The sequence below is a fragment of the Lepus europaeus genome, chromosome 18, assembly GCF_033115175.1.
Source record: "Lepus europaeus isolate LE1 chromosome 18, mLepTim1.pri, whole genome shotgun sequence".
NCBI classification, from domain to species: Eukaryota; Metazoa; Chordata; class Mammalia; order Lagomorpha; family Leporidae; genus Lepus; species Lepus europaeus.
In genome coordinates, this window is record NC_084844.1 from 3,368,075 (window position 1) to 3,386,168 (window position 18,094).

Below are 18,094 nucleotides of genomic sequence, written 5' to 3' on the forward strand. Positions count from 1 at the left end.
GGTTTAGCCGGGCGAGGACCGCGCAGCCGGCAGGAGACGCAGCTGAACGTGTGAGTCGTGCGGGGCTCCCCGCGCGCATCGCAATCGAAGTACCTCCCGGCGCCAGGACGCGCTGGAGGGCCCCAGGCGCAGCAGAGGGACGCACATCCGTGAACAGCCAAGAAAAAAACAATTTATTAAGACCCGGCCGCGCCCGCTGCGGCCGGCGGCCTTCGCGCGCTCTGTGATGGGGCATTCGGGGCCACGGAGTTACCGACATCTTCAGTTCAAAACAAAAGGTCCCAAAACAAACACAAAAAAACAAAACCCGGAGACGCACAGTCCTCACGACCAGCCCCAGGAACAAGACATCCAGAGTTTTCCATAGCTCGGAGCCGAGTGGCAGCACGAGCCGTGCGTCTGGGCGCGCGCGCAGGACCCACCTATGCGGGAGTGCGCGCGTCACACAGTGCGCACGCGTGCCTGACCCCCAGGGGCGGAGTGCGTGCATCACGCGCACGGCGCGCGCCTACCCGTCCCACGTATGCAGGTGTACGCGCATCACACACGGTGCGCACGCGCATCTGACCCACATAGGCAGGGGCACGCGCATCACGCGCACGGCGCGGCGGCGGCTCCGCGGCGTCCTGAGCCCGGCTTGTGCATAGTTCGGGATCCTCTGTGACACCAGCTTTTGTGGATCTGCAACCTTGCAGGAGTTTTTTTTTTTTTTTCCTTTTTTGTTTTGTTTTGATAAAACCATTAAAAAGCTAATTAGGAAAAACGCAGCGCACGCGTTCCCGCTCAAGCAGGACGGGCCCAGCGTTCGTGTCACTCCTCGGGCCTTGCGAAACAACCAGGACATTGGTCATGTAAAACATAAAGCGATTTTAATATAAAGCACTCTTCGAACATCTATTTCTCTCGAGTCCATTATTTGGTAAATATGTAACTGCTACACATTAGGGATTAGGTATTTTTCTTCTTTGTGTTTTTTTCCTTTTTTTTTTTTTTTTAAATAACATCTTCAGTGCTAGGAGTCGGTGTGGAAATCCGTGCGGCGGCGCGGCGGCCCGGGAGCCCTGGCTTCCCTGAGAGCACCTGCGCCTGTGCGAGGCAGCGCGGGGCGGCGCGCGGAGCCCACGGCGCGGCGGGGGCGGCGCCCGGAGTCCACGGCGCGGGGGCGGCGCTGTCCGCCCGGAGTCCGGCGCCGCGCTCCCGAAGCGGGTCTTTGTGACCGAAGTCTTTTTTTTTTTTTTTCTTCTCTTTCTTTTCTTTTCTTTTTTTTTTTGTTAAATTCCTTTTAAAAATTTTTAAATTTTAAAGTCTGAGGAGGAAAAAAAAAGGTCTGTAAACAGGCGGGGCCCGGGGCTCCCGCCAGCCGGGTCTCCGACGTCACTCAGAGGGGTCGGTGCGGTGCTCCGGCGGCCACTCCATCAGTCCCGCCGTGCGCCGTGCCACAGTCCTTGAGTAAACATCACACGTGAATTGTCGCCGGCCCTGTCCTGGGACCGCTGCGCGGGCGGGGACACTCAGTGCAAAGTCAGAAGCCGTTCGACCGACGCCAACACAAAGCATATACTGAACACGGGGAGGCGTCCCGCCCCCGCACACGCACACACACACGCACGCACACGCGGCCTCGCACGCACACGGAGGCTACGAACGCAGGAGTTTTCCTAGAGCCTGTTTGTACTGATGTCGACCTGGAAGCTAGGACCAGACTCACAAAGTGTTCACATTTCCTTATTGGCCTGCTGGATTCAAGTATTTGCATGTTTGATATGTCTTTTTTTTTAACTTTTAAAAAATATTTTTTTGGGGGGGATTAAAAAAAAATGCCATGAAAAAGTAATGAGAAGAGGGTAATGTGCATAGGCGGGCGGGGAGGGCGGGGCAGGCGGCGCCGCAGGCTCCTCTGGGTGCGTGGCCCCGCCCCGGCCCGGCCCGGCCCGCGGTCTGGAAAGTGCCCTTCATGATACAACTATTCTAAGCAGCTTTATACTTAAAACAAATGACAACACACCATACCAACGCGAGACGACACCAAACCAAAGCTATGAGGAGCGTCCTGTCGGGAGCAGGTGCCGCCCGCGCCGGCCCGGGGCAGTCCGAGGGCTGCGCGCAGGGCCTCTCAGTACTGGACAGAGGTACTCAGAGGGCCGCCGGCCGCGGCGCCTACATCGACTCCCCGCTGAGCAGGTCCCCGGGCAGCAGCGTGTTCAGCGGGGTGGGGCTGCCGACCACCCTGGCATCGTCGGCGCTGGGTGGGCCCCACAGGCCGCCCCAGAGCAGCTCGCTGCTCCCCTTGGCGCCCAGGCACGGGGCGCTCCAGGGGGCGGTGCCCAGGCGCGCCTGGCCTCCTCCGCCGCTGGGCTGCCAGCCGGAGGTGGGCGGCAGAGCCTGGCCCTGGGCTAGGAACCGGTTCACTTCGTCTTCGCCCGCGAACTCCGCCAAGATGGTCGTGTTTCCCAGGACACACCTAGGACAGCGAGACAAGGGAGTCGGCCACGGCCCGCGATCTCGGATCTCTCAGCCCTGGGCCGGGGCTGGGAGAGTGGCCGTGAGGCTGGAGAGGCAGCCCGGGCTCCCGCCTGCCCTCGCTATGTCCAAACCCAGGACTCGAGTTTGTTCCGCACACTGGATTCCTAGCACCTACACTGCATTGGTGCACAGAGTACATGGGGGGGGAGGGGGGAGAGGGGGAGAGGGAGGAGGGGGTGGGGGGGAGAGTGAGAGGGAGGGGTCAGGGAGAGGGGGAAGAGGGAGGAGGGGGAGAGAGGGAGAGAGAGGGAGGAGGGGGGAGAGGGAGGAGGGGGGAGAGGGAGGAGAGGGAGGAGGGGGGGAGAGGGAGAGGGAGCAGGGGGAGGGGGGAGAGGGAGGAGAGGGAGGAGGGGGGGAGAGGGAGGAGGGGGGAGAGGGAGGAGGGGGAGAGGGAGGAGGGGGAGAGAGGAAGGAGGGAAGAGGGGGAGGAGGGAGGGGGGAGAGGGGGGAGGGGGGAGAGGGGGAGAGAGAAAGGGAGAGGGAGGGGGGAGAGAGGGAGAGAGAGGGAGGAAGGGGGAGAGGGAGAGGGGGGAGAGGGGGCGGGGAGAGAAAGGGAGAGGGGGAGGGGGAGGGGGAGAGAGAGGGAGGAGGGGGGAGAGGGGGAGAGAGAGAGGGGAAGAGGGACAGAGATCTCCCACTGGTCCACTCTCCAGATGGCCACAACAAGGGATGGCTGAAGCCAGACGCCTGAAGTCAACCTGGGCCTGGCACGTGGGTGGTGGGGACCCAAGGACTGAGCCGCCTTCTGCTGCCTCCTAGGGTGTACAGGAGCAGGGAGCTGCTACTTGACGCAGAGCTGGGACTCGAACCCAGGCCCTGTGATACGGATGCGGGCGTCCCAACCCCCAGGGGCCATCGTCCAGGACACGGATGCACTGCTACACCTGGGGACCGTCCAGCATCCGTACACATTCTGCAGACAGGAGTGACTGGTTCCTAGGTCCCACCCCTGATGGATGTCAGGGCTCGGGGGCTGGCCAGAGGCTGGCTCCAAGGGCCGCTGGGGGAGGGCACAGCCTGGCTGCCCCCAGACTCCCACGTTGAAGCCCTAGCCCCAGGACCCGAGCCGGGGTCTCTGAAGCGGCGGCCATGCGAGGACGCAGGAACGGGCACCCCGGGCCGCGGCGCGGAGGGCAACATACATGTGCAGAGACTTCTGGGCCTTGGCGGCTTCCTCCTTGGAGCTGTAGCGGACCACAGCGTTGCCCTGGGTCAGGTTCAGGTGGAAGGTGACGAGAGGCCCATGCTGCAGGCACAGTGTCCGCAGAGTGGAGCCGTCGATCTGGGGGAGGGAGGCAGCGGGCGTCACGCGGGCCACGCCTTCCCCCAGAGGGCTGAGCGCCAGCCTTGGCGGTGCTAACCCTGACGCCTCTGGCCAAGTCTGCAGCTTTTCCAGGGCTGTTTCAGGCGCAACGCTAAGCAGGAAGCAGGAGAAGCCCGCACGGGCTTGCCCTCTCTCACCAGTGCACGAGGCCCTGGGGTGCCGGGGTGCCGGGGCTCCAGGGCCCGGGGGGAGGCCGATGGCGGCCACGCAGCCCGAGTTGGTGCAGCCGTTCTCGGGCGGAAGCAGCGAGGGGCCCAGGCCCTGGCTTAGAGGCATCCTGCCTGCCCCGGCGCTGAGCCCTACCTGGGGTGTGAGGTTGCGCAGGACGAGCCAGCTGCTTGCTCTCCCCGAGGCGTCGGTGCTCCACGCAGAACCTGTGCAAGGAGCCGGGAGACGCTCGGCTGACGCGGCCTCAGCGCGCCACGCTGCGGGGCCAGCACTGCTGTGTGGGTCACGAGGGAGTCCCAGGCTCTGCCTCTGCCTCCCGGGCCCCATCAGCCTCGAGGCGCTGGCCCACGAGGGCCACCACTGAGGGGGCTGCCCCCAGCACTCGGCCTCGTAGGCGCCCAGGGCACACATCCTTGGTTTGGCTGTGGCCCTGCTGGAAGCCTGCAGGGCTGTAGGGCTGTGGGTTCTAGGTCTGGGAGGGGGTGGGGGTGTCTGGGTGGTTCTTGGCCTTGAGCACCCAAACATAACCAGCAGGACCCAAGGCCCTCGTGCTGGTTGATGGGGGAGACACCTAGAACAGCTGAGCGTGAGCTCCGGGGGTGGGGGCTGGGCTCCCCTGGCCCCGGGGCACCCAGGCCAGGCAGAACCTCCCGGAAGCCTCCAGTGACCTTGGCTCCCTACGCAGCCCTCCCAGGCTTCAGGGGACCCAGTGACAAGCCTTCCTGCAGGGGTCAGCAGGGGTGCGGAGCCCCGACTCCGGCACGGCTTACCCGAGGAGTAGGAGCTTGTCCAGCCCAGGGGGCTGGCGCCCCAGGTGGAGGAAGGTTTGGGATTGGCTAAGCCAGGAGGCGGCCTTGTGGGTGCCGCGGTGTTCCTGGGCACCTTCCACAGCTCGTGGGACAGGGAGGCTTGCGTGTGGGAGGCCGGGCCGGAGGACCACGTCGATTTGATGTCCGACAGTTTACCTGCAAAGGCCGAGAAGTGGAGCACACATCCTTGAGACACGGGCAAGGCGCGTGGGCCGAGCACGGGGCGGGGGGAGGGAGAGCCCGGGCGTGGCTGGGCCAGGGCCTGCGGCATGCGTGCCGTGGGACACCACTGTGGCAGCCAGACGGCTGCAACTCCTGATACCCCACCAGTTTGCTAAACGTACCAGACACAAATCTGACAGCAAGGAGGCAGCATTTTCAAAGCCCAACATCAAGGCCGACTCCCTGTCTCACTGGACACAGCTCACAAGGCCACACGTCCACCAAGGCCTGACGCCCCCCCGGGCACGTGCCCTGGGACGCGGCCAGCCAGGCTCTGTGTGCTGCACACTGCCGCAGGATGGCTGGCAGCCCTGGGGCTGAGCCGCGGCGTTCTGGCACACCGGGAGGAAAAACAGAGCTGGTGAGCCCGGCAGCTCCACCACTCCTGCGCCAAGGACGAGGAGGGCATCAGCTTCTGGCAGCCTGAGCGCTCGGCACAGGGGCAGGAGGCTGGGCAGCAGCGCCGCACCATCCACACGCCCCTACAGCCCACGGCGCCACGCGAGGTTCTCCACGCCTGGCCCCTGGAGGTGACCATGACCTAGTACTGCACAGATGCTCACCTCGGAAAAGACGCTGCTGATTAGGAAAACACACACCACCGGGGCTGGCCCTGTGGCGCAGCGGGTGAAGCCCCAGCCTGCAGTGCCGGCATCCCCTGTGGGCGCCAGTTTGAGTCCCGGCTGCTCCTCTTCTGATCCAGCCCTCTGCTATGGCCTGGGAAAGCAGTGGAAGATGACCCAGTGCTTGGGCCCCTGCACCCACGTGGGAGACCCAGGAGAAGCGTCTGGCTCCTGGCTTCGGATCGGCCCAGCTCTGGCCATTGTGGCCAATTGGGGAGTGAACCAGCGGATGGAGGACCTCTCTCTCTCTCTTTCACTCTGACTTTCAAATAAATAAAATAAACAAACTACCATTAAAAATTGTCTTACACATAGGGAAGGCGATTTAAAAAAAAAAAAAAACAACATTTATTTACTTGCAAGGCAGGGTGACAGAGAGGGAGAGACAGAGGGTCTTCCATCCGCTGGCTCATTCCCCAAATGCTCAGCGGCCAGGAGCCAGGAGCTCCGTCCAGGTCCCCTCGTGGGTGGCAGACGCCCAGGTGCTCGGGCCATCACCACTCCTCCCAGGTGCCTCAGCAGGCACAGACACAGGGACCGAGCCAGCGCTCTGGGGAGTGGCGGCTGCACCAGCTGTGCCTGCCGGCCCAGGGTGGATGGTTTATTTGTCCTTTCTCTCTCTCTCTTTTTTTTTTTTTTTGACAGGCAGAGTTGACAGTGAGAGAGAGAGACAGAGAGAAAGGTCTTCCTTTGCTTTTGGTTCACCCCCCAGTGGCCGCTGTGGCCAGCGCACTGCGCTGATCCGAAGCCAGGAGCCAGGTGCTTCTCTTGGTCTCCCATGCAGGTGCAGGGCCCAAAGACTTGGGCCATCCTCCACTGCCTTCCCGGGCCATAGCAGAGAGCTGGACTGGAAGAGGAGCAACCAGGGCAGAATCCAGCGCCCCGACCTGGACTAGAACCCGGGGTGCCGGCGCCGCAGGCGGAGGATTAGCCTGTTGAGCCGCGGCACCGGCGTCCTTTCTCTTGGCCTAGATGATCGTGATCAAAATGCCCGACCTCTGGATATTAGCAGGATTAAGAATCACCCAGAAGCTCTCCTCTTGTTTTTGTTTAAATTAAGAGCGGAACTACTAGACTGACTTCCCTAGTGCGGTATTAGGAAGCTGGACAAACGGCCCCGCCTCCCTGGGCTCTCGCTCCCCAAACCTGCCCTCCACCTGCGCACGTGGACATGAAGCCCAACTCTAGATCCGGATTTCTCTTAAGTGACAAAGGGGGGAGAGGGAAGAGGGGGAAGAGGAGACACTCCCCAGATGGCTGCAATGCTTAGGGACCGGGCTGGGCCCAATCTGGGAGCCAGGACTCCATCCAGGTCTCCCCGGGGTGGCAGGGACTCTCCCTTGTGCCATCACCACAGTCGGTGTTGTGGGAGCACTGACTGGCGTCTCGGCCACTGCACCACACTCCTCCAGCCAGTGCCCCCCGAGTTCCTATGTCGCACGATTCTCAGGTCCCCTCTCTGAAGAATGCGTACAGCCTACGCCAACACGGAACCGGCAGACACCGCCTAGGCCGGCAGCGGCTCGGCCATGCCTGCGTGCTGGGAGTTAGCAAGGGGGCCTGCTAGGGTCTCCCCGGGCCTGTGGCAGTAGCATGCCCCACACAGGGCCTTCCTGTAAACCCTCGCGTGCCCCTCGTCCTGCTCCCCTGAAGAGGGAGGTGGGAGGAGCGGAGAAGGAAGCCAGCTGGCCAGAGGCCACCGGACGCGTCCTGGCCTGTGCCCCGCGCGAGGCACCGTCACCTGCTTCTCGGGAGCCCTAGAGGAGCCACACACGGCCCTGCCCACGGTCTGTCGCAGCCTCCCTGCTGCGGAAGAGCTGGGCCTGCCAAGTTCTGTTGGGGGTGGTGGTGGTGGGGGGGGATAAAATGCCACCTGCGAGGCGAAAGGCGCTGCACACCGGCAACACTAGGGGGCGGTGCAGGGCTGCCGACAGAGCTCCCGCGGCTGGAGCTGGCTAGAAGCAGACGCGGCACTAAGCCACGGGCGGCATGGAGGGGGCGTCTCTCTTCCTAAGCTGCTGTTCCTGGCAGAAGCCGCGTGGGGGGGACCTGGGCGTGACGCCCGTTCTGAGTCCCACAGCTCCAGGGAGGGCCCAGGGGGCCCAGGACAGGCGCCGCGCGCCCCTCCTGACACGAGGGAGGATCACGCTTGTCTTTCCACCGCTTGCGCGATGGCCACACAGAAGACAGCAGCCAGGAGTCAGAGAAAAGCAAAACCCAACAATGACAAAACTCAGCTCTCGCAAACTCGCTGGGAGCACAGGAGCCGCATGTGTGACCTCGTCCCCAAGTGCCTGGCCATCCAGGAGCCGGGGGGCCGCGTGCGCTCGTGCCGGCGTCTGGTCCCTGCCCTGGGACCATCTTGCTCCTCCCATGGAAAGCTCGGTGCGACCCAGGATGGACACAGGCATGGGCCGGGGGGGACAGGCACGGGCTAGTCCTTGTCCTCCTCCACAGTCTCCCCCCAGACCCAGGGTGCCCGGCACCTGGGCCCTGTCCAGCCGGCACAGCTGGTGGCGGCTGCCTCACCACGAGGCACCAGAGTTGAGAAGCTCGCAGCTCCATGATGTCCTGAGTGACCCCTCCCTCCTCCTGTCGCCTTCCAGCCCAGATGTTCCCTGTGAGGTCCCTTTATGCTTAGTGACAGGACACGCGGATCCAACGGGGCCTCGGCTCGGGATTTTTAGTGTCAACAGCAAAATCTGCCTGACGACCTCAGCCGTCAGCAGTGCTGGCACCACGCGCAGTGCAATGAGCAGGCGCTCAGGGTCCCTCTGTCCCCTTCCGGGGTGAGCCCCGTGACCCGCGCGCTCCACGACACCGGGCTGTGGAAGCGCTCGCTGGAAGTCAGAACTCAACTCCGAGGCAGTCAACAATGAAGAAACTCGTCCCCAGACACGCCCTGAGGGCCAGGACCCCGCCACGCCCTGGACGGTGGCCCGGCTGGGCCGGCCGGGTGCTCTGCTCCCAGAGCCGGGGACCCCACTTTCTCCTCTCTTCTCGAGGGTCAGTGCCTTTCCTGGATTTTCGTTTGCCCTGAAGTCTCTCTCCTTTCTCAGCCATTGGAACCAAGACAACTGCTCACCTGGTCAGCACGCACACACGTCTCCAAGCTACAGCGCCCTTGGGCAGCTGGGGGAGCCGCCTGAGGCACCTCTGCTGCCACCCAGAACCTGGGTCAGCCGGCTCCTCCCTCTGGCCCCGCCCACAGGTCACCTCCCTTCTTCCCAACCTGCCCGGCACCTGTCCCGGTGTCTCCAGGACCCTCCTCCCCTGCTGCCACAGCCCTGCTGCAGGACAGCAGGACGGCTGTGCCTCAGCCCTCCCCTGCCCCTCGTGTGCTCCACTCAGCCCCTGCTCCAAGCACCCAGCAGGAAAGAGGGGCTGTGTCTGCGTTGTCTTCCCACCTGGACACGCGAGCACAGGACCCCAGCACTGGCGCTGGAGCCCGGAAACCTTCCCAGGGCTATGCCGGGGGCTTACCGCTGGCCACCCTCTCCTTCCCACATGGTGAACCCCCTCCTGGCTCAGCCAACCCTGTCCCCCGCTGCACCCTGGAGTCCCGTGGGGAGAGCAGAATTCAGCAACAAGAACGGCCCTGGGGACAGGGACAGACTTCAGCCACATCGCGGGACGGAAGTGCAGCCTGGATGCACAAGTCCAAAGGGTCAGTTCACCTCTAGTGTGGAGTCTTTAAAGATAAAACATTTTGGGGCTGGTGCTATGGCATAGTAGGTAAAGCTGCCATCTGCAGTGCCGGCACCCTATACGGGCGCTGGTTCGAGTCTCAGCTTCTCCACTTCCAATCCAGCTCTCTGCTATGTTCTGGGAAGGCAGTAGAAGATGGCCCAAGTCCTTGGGCTCCTGCACCCATGTGGGAGACTCGGAAGAAGCTCCAGACTCCTGGCTTTGGATCGGCACAGTTTCGGCTGTTGCAGCCATTTGGGGCTTGAACCAGCGGATGGGGGACCCTCCCCCCCCGCCTCTCCTTCTCTGTGTAACTCTGACTTTCAAATAAATAAATCTTTAAAAAAATCTTGATGGCTAATGTGATTTTGTAAAACCATAAAACATGATGTACCGGGTGAGCATCCCTCACGGGAAAACCCAAAATCCGAATTGCGCTGAGATCTCAAACTGTTTGGGTACGCTTGGGGCACGCTCTGGGAGCCTGACGCGTGTGAAGCCCCGCCCGCTCGCCGCAGGCACTGCCCGGGCACCGCCCCCCCCCCGCCCACCTCCACTCTTGAGGAGGTAGCGGTTGCCCCCCCCGCCCCCACCCACCTCCACTCTTGAGGAGGTAGCGGTTCCCCCCCTCCACTCTTGAGGAGGTAGCGGTTGCCCCCCCCCGCCCCCCCCACCTCCACTCTTGAGGAGGTAGCGGTTGCCCCCCCCGCCCCCACCCACCTCCACTCTTGAGGAGGTAGCGGTTGCCCCCCCCCGCCCCCCCCCCACCTCCACTCTTGAGGAGGTAGCGGTCGCCCCCCCCTCCACTCTTGAGGAGGTAGCGGTTCCCCCCCCCCCCCTTGAGGAGGTAGCGGTTGCCCCCCCCGCCCACCTCCACTCTTGAGGAGGTAGTGGTTCCCCCCCCCCCACTCTTGAGGAGGTAGCGGTTGCCCCCCCCCCCGCCCACCTCCACTCTTGAGGAGGTAGCGGTTGCCCCCCCCCCCCCGCCCACCTCCACTCTTGAGGAGGTAGCGGTTGCCCCCCCCCCGCCCCCGCCCACCTCCACTCTTGAGGAGGTAGCGGTTGCCCCCCCCACCCCCCGCCCACCTCCACTCTTGAGGAGGTAGCGGTCCCCCCCCCCCTCCACTCTTGAGGAGGTAGCGGTTGCCCCCCCCACCCCCCGCCCACCTCCACTCTTGAGGAGGTAGCGGTTGACGTCCTGGATGGTGGTGTTGATGCTCGGCCCGCTGGGCACGCTGCCGGGGGTGACGTCGGGGTCGCTCTCGGGGTCGATGTTCTGAAGCCCCTTCCAGGGAACGCCGGGGTGGAATTCTGTGGCAGAAACCAAGACAAGCGCGAGCGTCAGCACACCCGCCGTGCTCCACCACGCTGCTCGCTGCTCGTGGCTTTCTTCCCGTATGCAGACTCTGGTCATCTGCTGGCCTAGGCACACTTCCCACTGCCTCTCAGCACAGGAGCGTGTTCTCCGGATCAAGCTGGAGCCGGCACCACAGCTCCCGCGGCCTGGAGGGCTGTGGAAGCCTTGCGCCGTGGCTGGCGTCGCCATGGCTCTGTAGCCCCACTGTTGAGAATAAGGGGTGGACGGGTGCTCGACGCCAAGGCTCTCCCACACCTGGGACAGTGCAAACCTGGCACACACAGAGGTGTCGCATGGCCTTACCTGGGGGCCAGCTGATGCTGGAGCCGTTGGAAATTTTATCACTATCGGATTTGGCGCGTGACCAGCTGTGGGGAACAGCTACAGGCGGGCTGGCTGGCGACTCACTGTTTGGGATTAAATCGTACCGGCCGTAAGAGTCGTCAATGGAGGACTTACCCGGAGGCCCAATGCTTAGACCTCCAGGGATAGCACCTGTGGGACAGCAGGAAAGAGGGACCCAGTGAGCCCCCCACACTCCGGACACACTCCGGCCTCATGCGGTGCCAGACTTGGCCAGGGCTCTCCGGGAGCCACTGTGCAGCTGGTCTGGCCCCTGTGGGTCTCTGTGGCTGGTGACCATGCTTGCTGTGGGCCCTGCACGCCACCTGGCCTCTGTACCCTGGGCGTCAAAGTGACGGAGACGACACCAATGGCCCCGGAGGAGGCTGCTCCCCGCTCCCGCCATGGGCAGCCGAGCGGGAGCCGCGCCGGGTCCCCCACAGGAAGCAGAGAACCCTGGCTCCGGCTCACTTCCGTGCTGTGTATGCTCCCGGGAAGTTCAGCGCCCGCGGTGCTGGGCGGTCTTGTCCCTCCCCCTAAGCGTCTGGGTTTCTATCTGTGTTGTCACCCCTGAGGGCTCTGATTCCCCTCTGTGTTTGCTGACGGGGACGGACGGGGACGGACGTCAGTCATGGCACGTGGGCGCGGTCCCCTTCTGGGGCGTTTTCAATGATTTCCCAGTTTGCAGCCGAGACCTGGTGCCTGGTCCCGCAGCTCGGGACCCTGCCTGGTCGAGACCTGGGTCTAAGGGACTCGCACCTTTCTCCACTCTGCTCTCCTCCCCGAATTCCTGCGGCGGCCGAGGTGGCCGGGAGCGCGCCCGCGGGCCGGGGCGTACCGTGTTTGCTCGGGTTCTGATCCAGAGGAGAAGCGGCACTGGTCAAGTTCTCCATGGAGCTGGGGTGTGTCCACTGAGGGAGGCGTGACTGCGACTGAGACGGGTCCTTCACCGACAAGCCGCTGGCCACGTCCATGCTGCCCACGCTCATGTTCGGGGTCAGTCCAGCTGAAGGTGGAGACGCTATGATCAGGACAGCCTCGCCCCTCTGCAGCTCCCCTGGGGAACCCACCTCCCTCTGCATTCGTGGCCAAAGACTTTAACTGAAACTTCTTTTTAATGTTCATTTTTTTTTTTTTTTTTTTTAAATGAGAGAGACAGGGATCTCCCATCTGACGCTCACTCCAGACACCTCCACCACAGCCAGGGCTGGGCCAGGCCAAAGCCAGGAGCCAAGAAATCAAGCTGGGGGGGCACCGGCGCACAAAGGGTTAAGCTGCCCCTGTGACACCAGCATCCCATGTGAGTGCTGGTTCAAATCCTGGCCGCTCCACTTTGGATCCACAAGAATCGCCCGGCTCTGTCCTGGCCCCGTCCTGGCTGTTGGGCCACTTGGGGGGGGAAATAGCAGATGAAAGACCTTTTCTCGCTCTGTAACTCTGCATTTCAAATAAATAATTTTTAAAAACCCCAAAAAGAAAAAAAAAACAAAACCAAAAGACCACCTCAATCTGGTCTCTCAGTGGGTGGCAGGGACCCGGCTACTTAGGGTCACAGAAGTAGGAGGCTGGGTGGGGCAGAGCTGGGACCCGAACCCAGGCCCCAGGCACAGGGTGCAGGTGTCGGCCACGTCCGCAGCCGCCTGCTCCCTCTGCCATGTGTCTGGCAGCCGAGTGCCTCCTCTAGCTTCTGAGTTCCGACAGACAGTCTGGGCACGGCTCCTGGGGTCACCCCCTCTGCCGAGTCTCTCCTGCCAGCCTACCTGGCCTTGGGGGCACCTGTGGGCTTGCGTGCCAGGTGTGCGCCCTCCAGGAAGGCCAGCGGTGGACACGTGCCGATTTGGCTGATGATACAAATCACGCTCTACACGGAAAGAGCTGCATGAGCAAACAGCGCTTTTCTTTTTTTTAAATTTATTTGATAGTCAGAGTCAGAGAGAAAGAGAGAGAGAGAGAGGGAAACAGAACATCTTCCATCTGCTGGTTCACTCCCCAGATGGCCACAATGGCCGAGAGTGAGCCTGGCCAAAGCCAGGAGCCAGGGGCTCCATCCGGGTCTCCCACGTGGGTGCAGGGGTCCAAGCTCTTGGTCCATCTTCTGCTGCTTCCGCAGGCCACAGTAGTGACCTGAATCAGAAGTGGAGCAGCCGGGACACAAACTGGTACCATACAGGAGGCCAGTGTTGCTACACCACAACACCAGCCCCTGAGCCACCCTACTTCTCAAGGAGTGCCGTGGGGTGGGAGGGCGGCAGTGGTGGGAAGAATCGCTATATTCCTAAACTTGTGCTTGTGACATTTAAATAAAACTGGGTAGGATTTAATGGGAAGTCTAAGTCAGGGCCCCACGCACAGTAACAGAACTCTGCGTTATACACCAGGAGGCAGGAGTCCAGCTACTGAAACAGCCCTTTGTTTCCAAGTGTTGTCGCTCGTCAGTGATCCGCCTCCCGCAAGAATCCTGCACAGGAGAGGCTGACTGGCAGGGAGACTTCCAATAAAGGCCTTCAAAAAAAAAAAAAAAAAGGGCCTGCCTGAGGGGCAGGCACGTGGCTCCGCGGGTAAGTGCCTGAGGGGCAGGCACGTGGCTCCGTGGGTAAGTGCCTGAGGGGCAGGCACGTGGCTCCGTGGGTTAAGTCACTGCCTGCTCTGCTTCCCATCCAGCTCCCTGCCAGTGCACCTGGGAAAGCAGCTGGAGGCGGCTCAGTGTCTTGGGCCCCTGCACCCGCATGAGAGACCCAGGTGGAGCTCCTGCCTCCCGGCTTTGGCCTGGCCCAGCCCTGCTGTTGCGAGCACTTGTGGAGGGAGCCAGTGGACGGAAGATCTCTTTCTCTGTGTCACACTGCCTTTCACATGTTTGTTTGTTTCCAGAGAAGTGCCTGGCTCCTGTGAACGTGAGCCCTGCGCCGGCAGAGCCGCTGGGAGCTGCCTGCTGCATCCGTGAGGGAAGGGAGAAGCAGAGCTGCAGCTCTGACGCGGGAGCGGGACAGCTGTGGCGGCGCCCACGGCCCTGGCTTCGGGTTACACGGAAAGCCTGCCCTGCAGACCGTGGCTGGAGCTACTCCCTGATGAAGGCTGCGCTCCTGGGGCGCTGGTCAGCCGCCGTGACCGCAGCCGCACGGTCCTGGCCATCACGGGGCGCTGGTCAGCCGCCGTGACCGCAGCCGCACGGTCCTGGGCATCACGGGGCGCTGGTCAGCCGCGTGACCGCAGCCGCACGGTCCTGGGCATCACGGGGCGCTGGTCAGCCGCGTGACCGCAGCCGCACGGTCCTGGCCATCACGGGGCCCAGGGGACTCACCGAGAGGGTAAGAAGCAAAGGTGTTGGGCGAAGACTGCTGCTCTTTGGTCTGCAGGTCGGGTAGGCCGGGAGCCTGGGGGTGGGGGGGGAAGCTGTCCGTGGCCGGCTTGCCTGCAGGGGGGTGCAGAGACAGGGGCGGCGGCGGTGCGGGCGGCTGCTTCATGAGCAGGGCCTGGGCCAGCTGGCGCTGGTGCTGCTGGATCTGCTGCTGCAGATTAGTGATTGTACGCGCAACCTGGAGGGGGAGACACACAGCCCTCAGGAGGGCAGGGCGGCACGCCCGGCACACACCCGGCACACAGCCCTCAGGAGGGCAGGGCGGCACGCCCGGCACACACCCGGCACACACCCGGCACACACCCAGCACACAGCCCTCAGGAGGGCAGGGCGGCACACCCGGCACACACCCAGCACACAGCCCTCAGGAGGGCAGGGCGGCACGCCCGGCACACACCCGGCACACACCCGGCACACACCCAGCACACAGCCCTCAGGAGGGCAGGGCGGCACACCCGGCACACACCCGGCACACAGCCCTCAGGAGGGCAGGGCGGCACGCCCGGCACACACCCGGCACACACCCGGCACACACCCAGCACACAGCCCTCAGGAGGGCAGGGCGGCACACCCGGCACACACCCGGCACACAGCCCTCAGGAGGGCAGGGCGGCACGCCCGGCACACACCCGGCACACACCCGGCACACACCCAGCACACAGCCCTCAGGAGGGCAGGGCGGCACACCCGGCACACACCCGGCACACACCCAGCACACAGCCCTCAGGAGGGCAGGGCGGCACGCCCGGCACACACCCAGCACACAGCCCTCAGGAGGGCAGGGCGGCACGCCCGGCACACACCCAGCACACAGCCCTCAGGAGGGCAGGGCGGCACGCCCGGCACACACCCAGCACACAGCCCTCAGGAGGGCAGGGCGGCACGCCCGGCACACACCCAGCACACAGCCCTCAGGAGGGCAGGGCGGCACGCCCGGCACACACCCAGCACACAGCCCTCAGGAGGGCAGGGCGGCACACCCGGCACACACCCAGCACACAGCCCTCAGGAGGGCAGGGCGGCACGCCCGGCACACACCCGGCACACACCCGGCACACAGCCAGCACACAGCCCTCAGGAGGGCAGGGCGGCACACCCGGCACACACCCGGCACACACCCAGCACACAGCCCTCAGGAGGGCAGGGCGGCACGCCCGGCACACACCCAGCACACAGCCCTCAGGAGGGCAGGGCGGCACGCCCGGCACACACCCAGCACACAGCCCTCAGGAGGGCAGGGCGGCACGCCCGGCTCACACCCAGCACACAGCCCTCAGGAGGGCAGGGCGGCACGCCCGGCACACACCCAGCACACAGCCCTCAGGAGGGCAGGGCGGCACGCCCGGCACACACCCAGCACACAGCCCTCAGGAGGGCAGGGCGGCACACCCGGCACACACCCGGCACACACCCGGCACACACCCAGCACACAGCCCTCAGGCGGGCAGGGCGGCACACCCGGCACACACCCAGCACACAGCCCTCAGGAGGGCAGGGCGGCACGCCCGGCACACACCCGGCACACACCCAGCACACAGCCCTCAGGCAGGGCAGGGCGGCACACCCGGCACACACCCGGCACACAGCCCTCAGGAGGGCAGGGCGGCACACCCGGCACACACCCAGCACACAGCCCTCAGGAGGGCAGGGCGGCACACCCGGCACACACCCAGCACACAGCCCTCAGGCGGGGCAGGGCGGCACGCCCGGCACACACCCAGCACACGCCCCACCTCTGCACGCCTGGCTACATGCCCGGCTCATGCCCCACGGCTGCACACCCGGCACACACTCAGCACACGCCCCACGGCTGCACGCCTGGCCACACACCCAGCACACGCCCAGCACACGCCCCACGGCTGCACGCCTGGCCACACACCCAGCTCACACCAAGCTCACACCCCACGGCTGCACACCTGGCCACACACCCAGCTCACACCCAGCTCACGCCCCACGGCTGCACACCCGGCCACACACCCAGCTCACACCCAGCTCACGCCCCACGGCTGCACGCCCGGCCACACACCCAGCTCACACCCAGCTCACGCCCCACGGCTGCACGCCTGGCCACACACCCAGCTCACACCCAGCACATGCCCCACGGCTGCACGCCCGGACACACACCCAGCACATGCCCACAGCTGCACGCCCAGCCACACACCCAGCCACACACCCAGCTCACACCCAGCACACGCCCAGCACATGCCCCATGGCTGCACACCCGGCTGCACACCCAGCTCACACCAAGCTCACGCCCCATGGCTGCACACCCGGCTGCACACCCAGCTCACACCAAGCTCACGCCCCATAGCTGCACACCCGGCTGCACACCCAGCTCACGCCCCACGGCTGCACGCCCGGCCACACACCCAGCTCACACCCAGCACATGCCCACGGCTGCACGCCCAGCCGCACACCCAGCTCACACCCAGCTCACGCCCCACGGCTGCACGCCCGGGCTGCCTTGTGCCCTACCCAGTGAGCACAGGGGAAGCCTGGCGACACTCTAGCGGCTCCCCAATGATGGAGCGCCACAGCTAAGGACAGGCCCACCTGGGGGGACCTACTTGCTGCTCCTGCTGTCGCATGGGTCCGGAAACATTGCGCTGGGCTTGTAGCATCTGCTGCTGGATCTGTAAACGTTGGTATGCCTGTGGACACAAAGGAAGAGTGGACGGGTCACAGGCAGGTCCACAAGCGGCTCCACCTGAGGACATCAGGCAGCAGACAAGACAGTGGCCGGCAGTACCGGCCCTAACTGCTCCGCCGCTTCACGCACTGTGGAGGCACCGGGCATTTGTTAAAGGCTCAAGGTGCTGGCCAAGCTTCTCCAGTGTCCAGATTTCTCAAAAGTAACTCAGACAATACCTCTTTAGAGCTGGTGATGAGGCCATCGGTCAGCGAGGAGCGCTACACTCTGTGTGATTCACGCAACTAAAAACTCAAAGACAACAGCTTATTCTGACACTGTGAGTCCCGGGCGGCCTGGACGGTGTGGGAGAGGCGGCAGGGAGCAGTACCGGCACACAGCCTGCAGGCTCTGGAGGACCTCTGGCAGGCACAGACCCCGGCGAGCGCCGTGCACCGTCCTGCTCCTGCCAGAACGCTGGCTGAATGTTTGCGTTTTTCTTACAACCCTGATTTTTGGGGACATTTCTGGCATGAAGCCTTATTAAAACAGAATTCAGATAAAGGCTGAAATTGTATTATTAGAAACACCTCACTAACCGGCCGCTGATGGAGGCATGAAACACTTCCTGTCAGTGAATTCTCGTGGGTCCTAAGCATAGCTGGAGGGGCTGGTGCTGTGGCGTAGTGGGTTAGGCTGCTCTCCACAGCGCCAGCCCCTCTGTGTGCTGGTCTGAGTCTCCACTTCTGACCCAGCTCTCTGCTGTGGCCTGGGAAAGCAGTAGAAGATGGCCCAAGTGCTTGGGCCCCTGCACCCACGTGGGAGACCCGGGGGAAGCTCCTGGCTCCTGGCTTCAGATCAGCGCAGCTCCGGCCATTGCGGCCAATTGGGGAGTGAACCAGCGGATGGAAGACCTCTCTCTCTGTCTCTCTGCCTCTCCTGTGTACCTCTGACTTTCAAATACATAATAAATAAACCTTTAAAAGAAAAAAAGGACAGAAAGTATTGCTTTAAACCAGAGTACAAACATAACCCGACATGTTCTTTGATTCTCA

At 63.7% G+C, this 18,094-nt stretch overlaps 1 protein-coding gene across 1 annotated transcript in view; it reads right to left on the reverse strand.

The window, feature by feature from the left end:
- Nucleotides 1-1,877: 1,877 nt before the first annotated feature.
- The window catches only part of TNRC6C (trinucleotide repeat containing adaptor 6C), a 122,221-nt gene continuing 106,004 nt past the window's right edge, over nucleotides 1,878-18,094 (reverse strand). The window contains 9 exon segments of the mRNA XM_062175706.1: nucleotides 1,878-2,461; nucleotides 3,666-3,805; nucleotides 4,151-4,221; nucleotides 4,786-4,980; nucleotides 10,524-10,667; nucleotides 11,017-11,208; nucleotides 11,894-12,061; nucleotides 14,354-14,588; nucleotides 16,978-17,061. Of these exon segments, the coding sequence (XP_062031690.1) occupies nucleotides 2,158-2,461; nucleotides 3,666-3,805; nucleotides 4,151-4,221; nucleotides 4,786-4,980; nucleotides 10,524-10,667; nucleotides 11,017-11,208; nucleotides 11,894-12,061; nucleotides 14,354-14,588; nucleotides 16,978-17,061 (1,533 nt within the window). The 3' untranslated portion in view covers nucleotides 1,878-2,157.